The 16084-nt window shown below is 49.6% G+C and overlaps 1 protein-coding gene across 3 annotated transcripts in view; it reads right to left on the bottom strand.

Annotated features, from left to right (window-relative positions):
* Positions 1–237: 237 nt before the first annotated feature.
* The window catches only part of LOC120941717 (KAT8 regulatory NSL complex subunit 1-like), a 103167-nt gene continuing 87320 nt past the window's right edge, over positions 238–16084 (bottom strand). For 2 of the 3 annotated variants that reach the window (XM_040355329.1, XM_040355331.1), the window contains 6 exons: positions 14158–14315; positions 10984–11102; positions 8342–8393; positions 6924–7039; positions 6564–6807; positions 238–1451 (listed from right to left, as the gene is read on the bottom strand). In XM_040355329.1, coding sequence (XP_040211263.1) covers positions 1140–1451; positions 6564–6807; positions 6924–7039; positions 8342–8393; positions 10984–11102; positions 14158–14315 — 1001 coding nt within the window. In that variant the 3' untranslated portion in view covers positions 238–1139. The remainder of the gene's footprint in view (positions 1452–6563; positions 6808–6923; positions 7040–8341; positions 8394–10983; positions 11103–14157; positions 14316–16084) is intronic. The other variant, XM_040355330.1, reaches the window with a different exon arrangement.

Below are 16084 nucleotides of genomic sequence, written 5' to 3'. Positions count from 1 at the left end.
CAAGCATTCTCCTGGAATGGATTATTCTTGTAATCCGAGGTTCCACTGTAAATAAAATCATTGGAGTGGTAATTTTTTGAACCGCAGTAAACAGCAAATAAATCCCAGCAAGATATAAATTATAATATGCATTTAGAACATCCGACTTGTAACGACGGCGCGCTATTGGACCACATTTTTTTTTTGGGATGACATTTAAAAAACATACAAAACCAAGACAAGCACCAGATTATCTAATAGGATTTAGAATTTATTATTTTTTTTTTATTTATTTTTTTTTGTCTAATTCCATATATCCATATACACCAGGCTATTCTCATATAGGAGTCATTTTTCCCCCCCCATTTATTAAATAATTACAGCATCTTTGTTCCCGGGGACAGGGAGGGAGGAGGAAGGAGAAAAGGAGGAGGAGATCGGCTGTAACTTTTCTGGGACCACAACCTCTGCACAGACAGACCTGACAATTCTACAACGAGATTCCGGCCATCCACTGCGGTGAGTGATGCAAGCAAAAAAAGTTGTGTGGGCGACGTGACAAAACACCGGGGACGTGGCGCTCTCCTCCTGCCACCGATACACAGTGATGAACAAAAGTAGGATAGAAAATTCAGGACTGGGACAGGAAATGGAGAACAGCAACTGGCCACCTCATAGCCACAGAAGCCCAAAGCTCTCTCTCTCGCTCCTCTCTGGACGTCGAGGGACTAAACCTCATTATTTCCCCCCCGACTTTCATTCTCGTATTTTTTATTTTTGTTTCCCCGATTAGAATGCTCTGTAATTTTTTTTTTTTTTACCAATCTTTCACCTCTTTCAACCAGCTACACCAGCCTGCTCCATGTACCTGCACTGCCTACGCAGCTACCAGGAGACCACAGGAAATTGGGGGGGTCCTCCCCATTACGGAGACCATCCTGTGGCCCATATGGACTTTCAGCATGTAGCGGTGTGCTGTACCACTCGCAGGCTTCTCACTTCAGCGTGCCGCTGAGCCCAGGAACCCCTACATCATGGTGCACCCTAATGCTCCACTTGGGCCTGCAAGCCAGCCAAGCACTTGATACTGAAATAAAGTATATGGATTTGTGTTCTCTGCTCACACATCCTGTGATTAAAAATAAAAAAAAGAGGACCTCTCATCTCTTGTTCACCGGCCTGGGTGGAAAGTATTCCAGGCTCGCTATTTTGTCGCCGCTGTGGGCTCGGACTCGAACTACTGAAATGCTATTGGGTAAGGGGGGCTCTTTGGAGGCTGGGGTGAGGATTTCTGTTGACATGCCAGAGTCTACGCTTTCAGTCCATGCGCAAGGCTTGCTCGACGTCGGCCAGGAAACGTCCAGGGGCGGCTTGGTCCTGCCTCTGCTCGGCGTTTCAGGCGAATTCAGGAGAGCGCGGCAGTCTCTGTCCGATAGAGGGAAAAAGCGCGGTTCCCACGGCTGGACAATCTGCTGGAGAAAAAAATAAAACCCATGATTAAGAGTGCAGGAAACCAACGTCTGAACTAGTTCATCTAGACATAATGTGTGGGAGGAGAAGGACGGAGGAGGAAGGAGAAGAAGGACGGAGGAGGAAGGAGGAGAAGGACGGAGGAGGAAGGAGGAGAAGGACGGAGGAGGAAGGAGGAGAAGGACGGAGGAGGAAGGAGAAGAAGGACGGAGGAGGAAGGAGAAGAAGGACGGAGGAGGAAGGAGAAGAAGGACGGAGGAGGAAGGAGAAGAAGGACGGAGGAGGAAGGAGAAGAAGGACGGAGGAGGAAGGAGAAGAAGGACGGAGGAGGAAGGAGAAGAAGGACGGAGGAGGAAGGAGAAGAAGGACGGAGGAGGAAGGACGGAGGAGGAAGGACGAGAAGGACGGAGGAGGAAGGACGGAGGAGGAAGGACAAGAAGGACGGAGGAGGAAGGACAAGAAGGACGGAGGAGGAAGGACAAGAAGGACGGAGGAGGAAGGACAAGAAGGACGGAGGAGGAAGGACAAGAAGGACGGAGGAGGAAGGACAAGAAGGACGGAGGAGGAAGGACAAGAAGGACGGAGGAGGAAGGACAAGAAGGACGGAGGAGGAAGGACAAGAAGGACGGAGGAGGAAGGACAAGAAGGACGGAGGAGGAAGGACAAGAAGGACGGAGGAGGAAGGACAAGGACGGAGGAGGAAAGAGAAGGAGGAAGGAGAAGGACAGAGGAGGGCGGAGGAGGACAGAGGAGGGCAGAGGAGGACAGAGGAGGACAGAGGAGGACAGAGGAGGACAGAGGAGGGCGGAGGAGGACAGAGGAGGGCGGAGGAGGACAGAGGAGGGCGGAGGAGAAGGAGAAGGAGAAGGACGGAGGAGGACAGAGAAGGACGGAGGAGAAGGACGGAGAAGGGGAAAGATGGAGGAGAGATAAGGAGAAGGGGAAAGATGGAGGAGAGAGAAGGAGAAGGGGGAAGATGGAGGAGAGAGAAGGAGAAGGGGGAAGATGGAGGAGAGAGAAGGAGAAGGGGGAAGATGGAGGAGAGAGAAGGAGAAGGGGAAAGATGGAGGAGAGATAAGGAGAAGGGGAAAGATGGAGGAGAGAATGAATTAATTGATTCTCAACAATTAAAGCATGGGTCTTCAAACTACGGCCCTCCAGTTGTTCAGGAACTACAATTCCCATCATGCCTAGTCATGTCAGTGAATGTCAGAGTTTTACAATGCCTCATGGGATGTGTAGTTCCCCCAACAGCTGGAGGGCCGTATTTTGAGGATCCCTGAATTAAAGTATTAAAAAAAAATATAAAAAACGTATTAGTTTTGGACAAACTGATTAGAATCAGTCAGTTTTTATTTCGGTCTGTGTCCCCGGTAATGATAAACAGGACACACAGAGGGTGACTCTCCTTATAAAAAAGTATCCCCAAATTTTGGGTTTGTCCCCAGAAAAGTAAGCGAGAGGAAATCTTCCAAAGGGGACACTAGTTCTGGTGACATGGGGGTCCCCAAGAGATTTCCCTTAACCACTAGCTGATTGCCCACAGTACATTTACTGCAGATGGGCAGCAGGTACAGGCAAAGCGATGTACCCGTATGTAATTTTGCCTGTACAGACACAAGGTGGCGCTGCGTGGGGTTGTTTCTTCGCCGTGCATGCGCCAATGACATCGGTGCAGTACGAGGCAAATATCTCCTAAACGGTGCACGTTTAGGAGATATTTTCAGTACATATAGACAAGGCTATACTAAGGCTTTTCCTATATGTATGTAAAAATAGGTCAGGGGGTGGCATATGTGCATAAAACCTGATGGGGGGGTGAAGGCGCAGATTTGACTTGCATAAGCTTGTCCACACCATGTGCAGAGATGTGCATATTTGGTACAAAAAATTTAATTGTTTTCCATGTGTCCTGTTGCACATGTGGTACAAGTGTTATGGTGCGATTTTTCAACGCAGCTATACCGTATATACGCGAATATAAGCCGAGGTACCCAATTTTACCCCCCCAAAAAACACAGGGAAAACGTATTGACTCGAGTATAAGCCTAGGGTGAGAATGCAGCAGCTACTGTAAGCAGAAAAGAGGGTCAACAATGCCCATTTGCATGCCTCACTGTGCCCATTGCCACGCCACTGTGCCCAATTCAGTGTACCTACAAATTTTACAGGTTGCAGGCGATTCATTGTTTAAAAGTCGCGACCTCCTCCTGGTCCCGTTCCATGATGGGCGTTTCCCAGCAGCCTATCACAGACGTCTTCTCATCCTCGGACTCCGTTTCCCAGCAAACACTATGTTCAGTGTTCCGCCTATCACAGACATTCTCTTGTCCGAGGATGAGAGGACATCCGTAACAGGCGGAACACAACGTCTGCTGGGAAACGCCCATCACGGAAGGGACCAGGGGGAAGCCGCAACTTTTAAACAATGGGCGCTTGCGGCCCTTCAGGTACAGTGATTAGAGCAGGCAGGCATGTCCAAAGTCCGGGGGCCAATTGCGGCCCCTGTTCCAGTTTAATGTGGCCCCCCTGGTAATTTGGATATATACTGTATTTATCGGCGCTGCCTCGGAGGGAACAGGTAGAGGGGGATCGAGTGCTGTCAAATTACATACAGGAGAATCTCTTGTTTACTCAGTGACATCCCATCTCCTGGGCTGCCATTGGACGACTCCTCTGTCTATCATAGGAGGCGGGAGAAATTGTATTAAAGAGGAGATTCTCCTGTATGTAATCTGTTGGTGCTCATCCTGCCCCACCTTCCCTCCGAGGCTGCAGATGGACATCGATCAGGCAGCACTCATGGCAATGGCGAGGCTGCTTTGATGTGCAATAAACCTTATTTTGCTTCACAGTTTTTTATTTACATTTTTTTTCTCCCCCTGAAACTTCCCTCCTAAAGTGAAGGTGCGTGTTATATGCCGATAAATACGGTATATCCAAACATCACGCCCACGCTCATCTCTTCACCACACACAGCCACAAAGGCAAGAAAATCGTCGTCCCTTACGCGTGTTCACTTCATCAAATCTGGCCCCCTTTGAAAAAAGTTTGGACACCCCTGGATTAGAGTATAAGCTGAGGGGTGTATTTTCAGCCCTAAAAAAAAAAAAAGCTGAAAAAAAAACAAACACTTGGCTTCTACTCCAGGATATACGTTATATAAAATTCTCTGCAAGGAAAATAAAAAAATAGTTCTCCATGTGCCCTGCTCACATCACATTGTTGACACCACGGCAGAAAACTGCATACAATTTTCAGATTCCTTCACAGAAAAGAAATCTGGGGGTGATACCGGTGCTGTGATGAGAACAGGGCACATTGAGAACAATTGTTTTCTTTGTGCCCCTGCAGAACGCATGCTCTGCACATGATGTGAACGAGACCCAATAGTAAGGATACGATTACACAGGCAGACACACCTCCAAGCCCGCCCCTAGCTATTCAGAGAATGTTGGTCATGGAGTATGTAGGGATGTCAGACATTCCTATAGCGGGAGGCTTCCACGTCCCAAGAAAACTTCTGTGGGATGACATCAGCAGAAGCCGATTCAGCAGTTACATTCGGGTTGACGAATGCAGCCACAGCCCATGGCAGGGGAGGAGAGCGTATAACACATGAATGCCAATTAGGCGTCTATAGGGGGCAGCGCTGGAAGAACCGAAGGGTAGGAGACCAAGGATGAGCTCCGGCGTGCCCGCCAGGATGTCGGCACTGCGCCAATCACAGGCAGCGAGACATTTCCCAATCTCTGCAGCCACGCATCGAGAAAGGTCTCAACTGCCTGCGATTAGCGCATAGCCAACATCCTGGTGTTTACGTACACCCCGGAGCTCATCCTTATAGGAGACACGGGATGCCAGGGAGCACACAGGGGTCGATTTACTAAAAATGGAAAGTGCAAAATCTGATGCAGCTCTGCATAGAAGCCAATCAGCTTCCAACTTCAGCAAGTGGAAGCTGATTGTTTCTATGCACAGCAACAGATTTTGCAGTTTTAGTAAATTAACCCCTCTGTGTCTTCTATAACCGGGACTAAATAAACAGACATTTTTATAGCTTTAGAGCAGGGGGAATCAAACTCAAGCTGTTGCAAAACTACAAGTCCCATCATGCCTCTCTGCCTGTGGGAGTCAGGCTTGTAACTGTCAGCCTTGCAGTGCCTCATGGGACTTGTAGTTTTGCTTGAGGGCCACCAGTTTGAGACCCCCCTGCTTTAGCCAATTGAAGGGCGGCTTTTTCTATATTAAAGATTTCTTTAGCAGATTTGCCCATCGATAAAAATTCCGCCCCAGCACCACCCATCATTGAAAAATCTGACCCCTTCTTGTAAATATCCGCCCCTTTCATGTAAATGCCTCGGCAACGCGAGACAACAGCCGATCGTAAACTCAGCTGTTCTGAGGCTCTGTCTGCGCATGCGCAGTTCCGGCCGGCATTTCTCGACAGGACACAGGCAGTCCCATTCATTTCAATTAGGATACAGGGGGGCTGCACGGTAGTGGGAGACTATTTGCGTTTTGGGGTCGTGCACCCGCAGCGCTCACGTTGGGAGCGGTGGCTTTGTTCGTACAACTACTGTTTCCCCAATTAAAATGAATGGAACTGCCTGCACGGGTTACAAGAAAAAAAAACCCTGTGCAAGGCCTTCGCATAGACCCAAGCTTTAGACCTAAAGCCTCGTACACACGATCAAATTTTCATCGGACAAAGCCGTGCAATTTTGTGCAAAGGGCGTTGGCCGTGAACTTGGATTGCATACAAAAAACTTCAAAGAATTGTTGGCCAACAAAAACAAAACTACGTGGGTTTTCAGCTCGTTAGCGCCACCCTTTGGGCAACTTCTGCCAATGTCTTATGATTAGCATTGGTTCGGAGCATGCATGTTTGTACTTTGGATTTTTCTTTTGAGGGACTGCTTTACACACGATTGGATAATCCGACATCACACATTTGTTGTCAGAAATTCCAACAACAATTTTCTGATGGAGCGTACAGACTGTTGGATTATCCGACAACATCCTGCCATCACACAAATCCCGTCGGAAACTCCGATCGTGTGTACGAGGCTTAAGTGCTGCGGAATGGTGAAAACCTGCAGGAGCTGACGTACCTGTTCCTCCTCATCTGGGATCTCAGGCGTGGAAGATCTGGTGTCTTCGCTCCAGGAGAGCACTCGGGTCCGGCATTGGACAGTGCTGTAAGGCTCTGGGTTGTTGTCGGCTGCAGCAGAGGACAGGGAAAACGGGACGTCGTTAAGGCTTTGGAATCGGATGTCTGGGGAGGGAATCTGCTGAGATGATCCCTGGCTGTTTGGAGGCTGTGGTGTCCAACGACCATCTGATCTGTTGGATGATCTGTAAAAAATAAATAAAAATATAAATCCATGCCCAGCTTCTGCTCCTCGGGGGTAGAACATCGTCATAAAGCCGTCTCGATCTCGGAACTCTTATAACACCGGATTAGCACATACCTGCTCCCTCGTCGTTGGGGCGCAGTAGTAGAAGCCCATGAATCCCACCGGGAACGTTCCAGCTCCTCAAAGTAGCTGTGTCGGTCTTGATACACATCAGATGACAAATCTTCCAGCTAAAATAAAAATAAAAAATACAGAGCCAATGTATACAAGTTCTGACACTGAACACACAACTGCCGTATCGGCGTGTGGTCAGTAGTCTCACTACAGAAATCCATCCACAACTGTCATTAACCGGTTCTCGACTGTCTCACGCAGATATACTGCGGCAGAATGGCTCTCCTGGGCGAAATCCCGTGCAACCTGCATAGACATCTGTGCATGAAGTTACACAAATGTCAGGCAGCTCTCTCCTGAAATCGTGCAACTTTCAAGTGATTTTAAAGTCGCATTCGGTGTCAATAGTGGGCCAAGAAAGTTGTGTGCCCATAAAGTCCATGGACTGCGGTCCAAGCAGAGTTTTCTTTTTCTTAACAATTACCGTATATACTCGAGTATAAGCCGAGATTGTCAGCCCTTTTTTTGTCTGAGGATGAAAGAATGTCCATGATAGGCGGAACACTAAACAGTGTCTGCTGGGAAAAGAACAAGGAGTAGAAGCGACTTTTCCACAATGGCCGCCCACCGTCTGACTGCCCCATAATCAGGTACACAGTCAGGAGTATAGAATCATGTATGGCGATCAGTGAGGTTGCAATGGGCACAGCGAGGCGAGGTTGCAATGGGCACAGCGAGGCGAGACTGCAATGGGCACAGCGAGGCGAGACTGCAATGGGCACAGCGAGGCGAGACTGCAATGGGCACAGCGAGGCGAGACTGCAATGGGCACAGCGAGGCGAGACTGCAATGGGCACAGCGAGGCGAGACTGCAATGGGCACAGCGAGGCGAGACTGCAATGGGCACAGCGAGGCGAGGTTGCAATGGGCACAGCGAGGCTGCAAATGGGCATTGTTGACCCTCTTTTCCACCAACAGTAGCTGCTGCATTTCTCACCCTAGGCTTATACGCGAGTCAATAAGTTTTCCCATTTTTTTGTGGTAAAATTAGGTGCCCTGGCTTATGCACGAGTCAGCTTATACTTGAGTATATACGGTAGGTATAGGCACTTGTTCTATGGGTATAGCCAATGAGTATTCACAGAACCACCCAGAGATCTCTTTGCTTTGCTCTATATGCTCTAGAGCAGGGGTAGGCAACCTTGGCACTCCAGCTGTGGTGAAACTACAAATTCCATCATGCCTCTGCGAGTCATGCCTGTGCTTGTCGGGGTCTTGCAATGTCTCATGGGACTTGTAGTTTCAAAACAGCTGGCGGTTGCCTACCCCCTGCTCGAGAGTGTACCAGTTGGTGACCAGGACTGTTTGGAGAATGGAAAATGTTTGGTGCCAACAGGAGGGCAGGATGGGAAGCTCACCTGTGGATTCACACCCAACAGCTCTGTCTCTGAAGAATCCAGCACTCGCCAACTGGGGGAAAAAAAACAAAGTTTAAAAAAAAATGTTCCAGCTCTATAACCAAACATTATATATAATGATTCTCTGAACATAAATCTCAGACAGGTCTGTGACGGTTCTCGGGGTCATGCCATAAGTTAGGAGTCGCATTAAAATGAGGGGGGGGGGAGAGGGAGCTTTGCTCTTGTGCACATCGCTGAACTGAGATCGGGGTCAGGTAAGTAGTTGGGGGGGGGGGGGGATGTGTGTGTGTGTGCCGTTTGCATGTGTTTTTTTAACCTTAACAGCAGAACTAAAGTTCCTATATTAATCTGTCCGATAATCCTGCCCCTAAGTGCCGGTCTTTGAGCCTCTTCATTGGTTGGCGGGCAATGACGTCACTCCTGCACATGCGCAGGAGGCAGTCATCCCGGCATTCAGGAGAGCGGCCCGGCATGCGCAGCGCAGGAGGAGACAGCGAGCGGACAGACGGGGTATTTTATAGCAGCACGGAGTGCGCATTTCTATTCTGCAATAAAAGTTGGGACTTTAGTTCCCCTTTAATGCATGGAATGCATTATATAAAATTGCCTTTAGAAAATCTGTAGTCCCAGTTCACACTAATGCGCTGTGCGAGATCGCATGCAATTTGCACCACATGTGATGTCTGTGCAACGTGAATTCAGCCATACAAAGTCGCGCAGGAGCTTTTTTTTTGGTCCGCACCAGAATCGGATTGCATGGGTGTGATCACCCAATGCGATCCGATTCATGTCTGAACTGACAGTTTGCCCTGCAATAGGCAAACTGATCTGGGGGTGTCATTAACTTTGTATTGACACAGGGCGGTTTGCATAAGGCAGTGTGAGTTGGGTGCGATGGAGGAACCCGCAGTGTTCCTGCATCGCACCTATGTGAACCGAGCCTTTATTATTATTATACAGGATTTATATAGCGCCAACAGTGTAACGCAGCGCTTTAAGCTGGATTTGTTCTGTAATGGAGACTTCCTAACACAAAGGATGGGATTATGTAACCAGAACAGGTTGGTTGCACAACTCTCACATCCATCCTGTTCTTAGATAAATATCCGCCTCTCCGTGGTAATGCGATTATTGCGTTCACCTTTTCAGATAAAGGGGGGGGGGGGGAGAGAAGAATACGGTACACCCCCTGTACTTCCCTCTGGGGATGCAGAGTCGTCAGCCCCCCAGCAGCTGGTCCAGAGATCTGAGACCTCCTCCGCTCTCCTCTCTGAAGTGCTTCAATCAGAATCGCTCTGGTCTGTCCTAAAAGCCCTGCACAGAGGAACAGCTCAGCAACAGCCAGGACCAGGTGTGTGTGTGTGTGTGTGTGTGGGGGGGGGGGGGGGGTGTACGATGTCCGCTCACCTTTTCTGTAAAGGTGAACAATTTAGGACATGTGTGCTACCTGTGAGGATATACATACTGGGGGGAGAGGGGAGGGTCCTGACACCCTGGACTGAGGAAGTGGGTGGGGCAAGTTGCTAAACGTCTGACATTGCAGAACATGAACCACTACTAGAGCTCACAGAGAACCTTCCTAACCTATTACAGGGAAGAAGATGGGAGAGTGAGCTCAGCTTTCCTCAGTTACACAGTGTGCGGCTGTACTATTACAGGGAAGAGGATGGGAGAGCTCAGCTTGGTTCAGGTACACAGTGTGCGGTTGTACTATTACAGGGAAGAGGATGGGAGAGTGAGCTCAGCTTTCCTCAGTTACACAGTGTGCGGCTGTACTATTACAGGGAAGAGGATGGGAGAGTGAGCTCAGCTTTCCTCAGTTACACAGTGTGCGGCTGTACTATTACATGGAAGGGGATGGGAGAGCTCAGCTTGGCTCAGGCACACAGTGTGCAGCTGTACTATTACAGGGAAGAGGATGGGAGAGTGAGCTCAGCTTGGTTCAGGCACACAGTGTGCAGCTGTACTATTACAGGGAAGGGGATGGGAGAGCTCAGCTTGGTTCAGGCACACAGTGTGCGGCTGTACTATTACAGAGAAGGGGATAGGAGAGCTCAGCTTGGTTCAGGCACACAGTGTGCGGCTGTACTATTACAGGGAAGGGGATGGAAGAGCTCAGCTTGGTTCAGGCACACAGTGTGCGGCTGTACTATTACAGGGAAGGGGATGGGAGAGCTCAGCTTGGCTCAGGCACACTGTGTGCGGCTGTAATATTACAGGGAAGGGGATGGGAGAGCTCAGCTTGGCTCAGGCACACAATGTGCGGCTGTACTATTACAGGGAAGAGGGTGGGAGAGCTCAGCTTGGTTCAGGCACACAGTGTGCAGCTGTACTATTACAGGGAAGGGGATGGGAGAGCTCAGCTTGGTTCAGGCACACAGTGTGCAGCTGTACTATTACAGGGAAGGGGATGGGAGAGCTCAGCTTGGCTCAGGCACACAGTGTGCGGCTGTACTATTACGGGGAAGGGGATGGGAGAGCTTAGCTTGTCTCAGGGCACACAGTGTGCGGTTGTACTATTACAGGGAAGGGGATGGGAGAGCTTAGCTTGGCTCAGGCACACAGTGTGCAGCTGTACTATTACAGGGAAGGGGATGGGTGAGCTCAGCTTGGCTCAGGCACACAGTGTGCGGCTGTACCTCGGTGTCAGAATCTCTTTGTACTGAAGTTTCTCCACACGGGAAGCTGCCACCAGAGACATTGGAATGACGATGTTGTCGATGTCATAGGAGTTCTCAAACCTTTTCCGTTTAAGAGCCTGAAATAAAAAGCAAATGGTAAAAACTTTTACAGCACCATCCTCATTATACTAAAGCCTTGTTCACACGGGTATACTATAGCCCCGCCTTTTTCAACCAGGGTGGGGTGGCATCCTGTGGTGCCTTGACAAAAATTGTTTAAAAAAAAAAAAAACTGTCAAGTGGGTGGGGGATCAGGTCTGCTTTTTTTTTTTTTAACAGAGCCACAGGTTTTTTTTGTGCAGCACTAGAACTTGGGGCACTGTGTGGGTGAGATGCCAGCGTTTAACAACCAATGACATAGGTGGATAGGGTGGACGTCAGGTGCCCGACACCCTAGTTTTCCTCTCTGCTCCTTTATTTCAGCACCGAGGTCAAGATAGCAAAGTGAGGGAGAGAAAGACTTGGGCTCCATTCACATCTTGGCATTCTGAATCGTGGGCAGAACTGCCACAATTCTAATCGCGGGACGTCCCTGCGTTCCCTGTCACTTTCAATAGCACCCCAAACGAGGCGTGATTTTGTTTGCGATTGCCCAAACAGAATCGCGGGACGCCTGTACAAGAGCTCTTTTGGGCGACAGGCATCCAGTGATTGTTTGCACGATTTTACCACGCTTGGCGCCTGACACTCCAAGATGTGAACGGAACCTTAGGTCCTTTTCACACTGGGGTGGTTTTCAGGCATTTATGGAAATGGCCTCTGCCAAGCGCATGAAACCTGCCTCCCATTCATTCAAGTGGGACTTTTTAAACTGGGGTGGTGCGCTTGCGGGACGTTCTGAAAAGTCCTGCAAGCGGCATCTTTGGAGCGGATTGAGAGCGCTGTATTTAGCGCTGCCAAAACGCCCTCTGCCCATTGGAATGAATGGGCAGCGGTGCAACACAGACGTTTTTAACCCCTTCTTTGGGGTTAAAAGCCGCCCCCGCTAGCGGCCTAAAAGCGCCACTTAAACCATGGTAAAACACCGCTAAAACGAGAGCAGTTTTACGGCGAATGCAGCCGTGGTCCCAGCGGGTCTTAGGCTCCATTTCACACTAATGCGTTTTGCAGAAATGTAGGCCATTTTTTATTTAAAAAAATTTAACATGTTTACATCAATGCGTTTTGTGCCTCTTCGTTTTTGAAAAGGGTCAGGGACTTTAAAAAAAACCGCAAAACAATGCTTTTTTGGTTCAATAGATTTCAAACAGAGAAGCTGCAGAAAAGCGTGTAGTGCGTTTTTACCGCAATTTTGCGTTTTTAAATCTGCCCAAACAAATTTTTCAATACCTATATTTTTCCTCCGTATGGAACCAAAAACCAGAAGAAAAAATCCGACCCTTTCCAGAAAACGCACAGACGTGAACGTGCCCCGTAGGAAACCATGTTACATGGACTGTAGCGTGTTTCTGCAAAACGGAAAAGTAAAAAAAAATGCATAGGTGTGATCTCGGCCTACACTAGTCAGTACCGGCGTGCGAAGGTGTATTTGCTTTGTAAGAATAAATTGCAATTTTTTATGTCACATGATTGTTGCGCATTTACTTTTTTATTTTTTATTTGGAAAAACAAAAAACTTACATTTTTTTGTATAATATAAAAAGATGTTACGTTGAGCAAAAAGATACCCAACATGTGATGCTTTAAAATAGGGTGTGCTTGTGGAATGACGCCAAAAACTACAGTACTTAAAAATCTCCATAGGTGGCGCTTTAACCATTTCTACAGGCAAGAACCGGAAGTGATGTCATGACGCTGCTCCAGTCCTCCTAGGGCAGTGGTGGTGACCCTCGGCACCCCAGATGTTTTGGAACTACAATTCCCATGATGCTCATGCACTATGCAGTGTAGTTCCATCATGGGAAAATGTAGTTCCAAAACATCTGGGGTGCCAAGGTTCGCCATCACTGTCCTAGGGCATAGAGATGAGCGGAGGCCATCTTTCCTTTGCTCATCTCTATGCCCAGCCACCGCTAATGCCAGATTGCTTGCTGGAGCTACCGATCAGCCAGGTAAGCCCAGGACACACCAAAAAGCATTGTGGGGGGAGGGGGCGGTACAGACCACGACCCCTGCCATGGCTTCTAAGGTTGACAAAGCAGCCTTTATGAGAAAGAACGGTGCCTGGAGTGAAAAAAATGGCGGGGTTATGGCATCTAGCTGCAGCCATAGCTCTGGTATTCAAGTATTGCTATATCATCCCAGTGTGGCAGACAGCAAGTGGTTAAAGAGTCATTGAAAAGCCAAATCCTCCCACACATTTCTCCAAAGATAAACTCAGTGGCCGGGATTCAGAAAGAACTTACGCCGACGTATCTATTGATACGCGGCGTAAGTTCAAGAATGCGCCGTCGTATCTATGCGCTGTATTCAGGAAACAAGATACACCTGAATTTTGCGAAGATACGACCGACGCAAGTCTCCTACTCATACGCATCTTGGGTGCATATTTACGCTGGCCGTTAGGGGCGCTTCCGTAGATTTACGCGTTGAATATGTAAATGACCTAGATACGCCGATTCATGAACGTACTTGCGCCCGTCGCAGTAAGCTATGCCGTTTGCGTAAGGCGTAACTTTACCCCTCATAAAGCAGGGGCAAGTCATGTTAAGGTATGGACATTGGAAACGTCGGAACAGCCGTCGTATTTTACGTCATGGGGCTGGGCGTAGGTTACGTTCACGTTGTATGAATGGAGCCGGCGTATCTTCGGGAGTAAATTCGACGTGATTCTGAGCATGCGCCGTTCTTTCGGCCATGCATTTACATGGGGTCACGCTTCATTATACTACACGCCCACTACCTTGCTACTTTGAATTAGGCGGGCTTACGCCGGCCATTTTACGTTACGCCGGTGCAAGTGCTTTGTGAATACAGTACGAGCCTCTCCAAGTTACGTCGGCGTAGCGCATATCAGATGCGCTACGCCCATCTAAAGATGCGCCGATCTCTCTGAATCCGGGCCAGTGTCTGTAGGCAGAACCCATTCCAGCCATCCTTTAGAATGATTTTTATTAACATTCTCTGTGGTTTTCCTATGAAAAGTCATGAGGATGATGTGATTCCACGTTCCTGCAGTATTTATTTACTCACCGCTGAGGCGCTGTTCTGCTGACTGACAGAAGGGGGCGTATCGGTGAGGGAGGGAAGCTGGTGAGCTGCTGGGTTTGGTCTTGGTGTTACTGCAGAGGACATATGAATGCTGGGACCCGACATTCCTTTGTATTGCCTGTCGTCCCGGAACATCGACCCTGCAAGAACAAAGCGAGACGTCATCTACCTGGAAGGGCTTTACAGTCAATAATCCTTCAAATACCGAACACTGGGGGAAGACTAAAGCAGACATCCATTACCACCAGCAGAACCACTCTGGTGCCGGGCAAGCCCAAAGAACATGCAAGGACTTCCTGATGTAGAAGGCATCCCCAACATCACTGAATGTTTTTGGGCAGCTTGTGTGGCCCGACAGCTTCCAAGTCCCAGACTAGAGGCCCAGACTAGATGCCCAGACTAGAGCTAGAGGCCAGACTAGAGCTAGAACCCACGACAGCAGCCTCCCTCCCTCCCCCATTCACAACAGCAGCAGCCAGCCTCCTCCCCCTCCATTCACAACAGCAACAGCCAGCCTCCTCCCCCTCCATTCACAACAGCAACAGCCAGCCTCCTCCCCCTCCATTCACAACAGCAGCAGCCAGCCTCCTCCCCCTCCATTCACAACAGCAGCAGCCAGCCTCCTCCCCCTCCATTCACAACAGCAGCAGCCAGCCTCCTCCCCCTCCATTCACAACAGCAGCAGCCAGCCTCCTCCCCCTCCATTCCCGCCAGCAGCCAGCCTCCTCCATTCACGCCAGCAGCCAGCCTCCTCCATTCACGCCAGCAGCCAGCCCCCTCCATTCACGCCAGCAGCCAGCCTCCTCCATTCACGCCAGCAGCCAGCCCCCTCCATTCACGCCAGCAGCCAGCCTCCTCCATTCACGCCAGCAGCCAGCCTCCTCCCCCTCCATTCACGACAGCAGCCAGCCTCCCCCCCTCCATTTACGACAGCAGCCAGCCTCCTCCCATTCCATTCACGACAGCAGCCAGCCTCCTCCCCCCCCTCCATTCACAACAGCAACCAGCCTCCTCCCCCCCCCCCCCTCCATTCACTTTTTTTGGATTTTTTTTTTTGTGTATTTTGTGCGTGTACTCGAGAGAGGAGCCGGACTGCAGGAGTTGGGAGTAGGCAGGCCTCCCCCAGAGGCAATCTGCCACCTTTCTCCATGCCCCGGGTGGCAATGGCGGGTGTGTGAGGGGGTCCTCCCACACAGCCCGCCCTACCTGCTCCGCTTTGAAGCCCAACGGGGCAGAGGGACTCCCTATAAGGAAGTGAGAGGATTTTGCCCGCTCAACCAGCCCTGCTAGTCCTTCGCCTCTCTTTTTTAGAGACCGCGTGGTCAAAGTGCGTGCATGTTAACTCAATTTCGAGTGCGTGTGTAGGTGCGGTGGTTTTTGTGGAAGGGGGGTGGGCGTACTAAGCGCAGGCTTACCTCGTATAGCACACCCACCGGGAGCCGGGCTGAGACCACCAAACTCAATTCACATGTAGCCGAGACCAGGATCCGAACCCCTAGCTGCAGAGGTGAATGGCTTGTCAGCACAGTGCCAATAGCTCCCTCCCCCCCCCCCCCATTCACAACAGCAACACGTCTGCTAGATTTACAGCAAACCTTTTTTTTAACCCATGCAAGACAAATAGGGTTGCTCGGTGTCGGGTTCTGCAGTACACACCCCTTGTATTCCCCCAGCAAGAAAATACACCCAGATATTAGAGTGTGCCGGTCTCACTCCATGTGCCAGCACTGGTGCTTGGAAACTTGGACCAGTGCTGTGACATTGTGGGAGGGGGAAGAAGTAATGTGAAAGAAGTGTGTAAGAAGTGTAAAAGTAGTGTGTAAACTAATTCTGGCCATACACTCTACGAAAAATCGTCCGAACGAACTTTCGAAAAACGTTCGGTTGCGAGCGCAAACGATATTGCCAT

This window comes from Rana temporaria, chromosome 5, assembly GCF_905171775.1.
Source record: "Rana temporaria chromosome 5, aRanTem1.1, whole genome shotgun sequence".
In the NCBI taxonomy this organism is placed as follows: Eukaryota; Metazoa; Chordata; class Amphibia; order Anura; family Ranidae; genus Rana; species Rana temporaria.
This window is presented reverse-complemented; position numbering and strand designations above follow the sequence as displayed.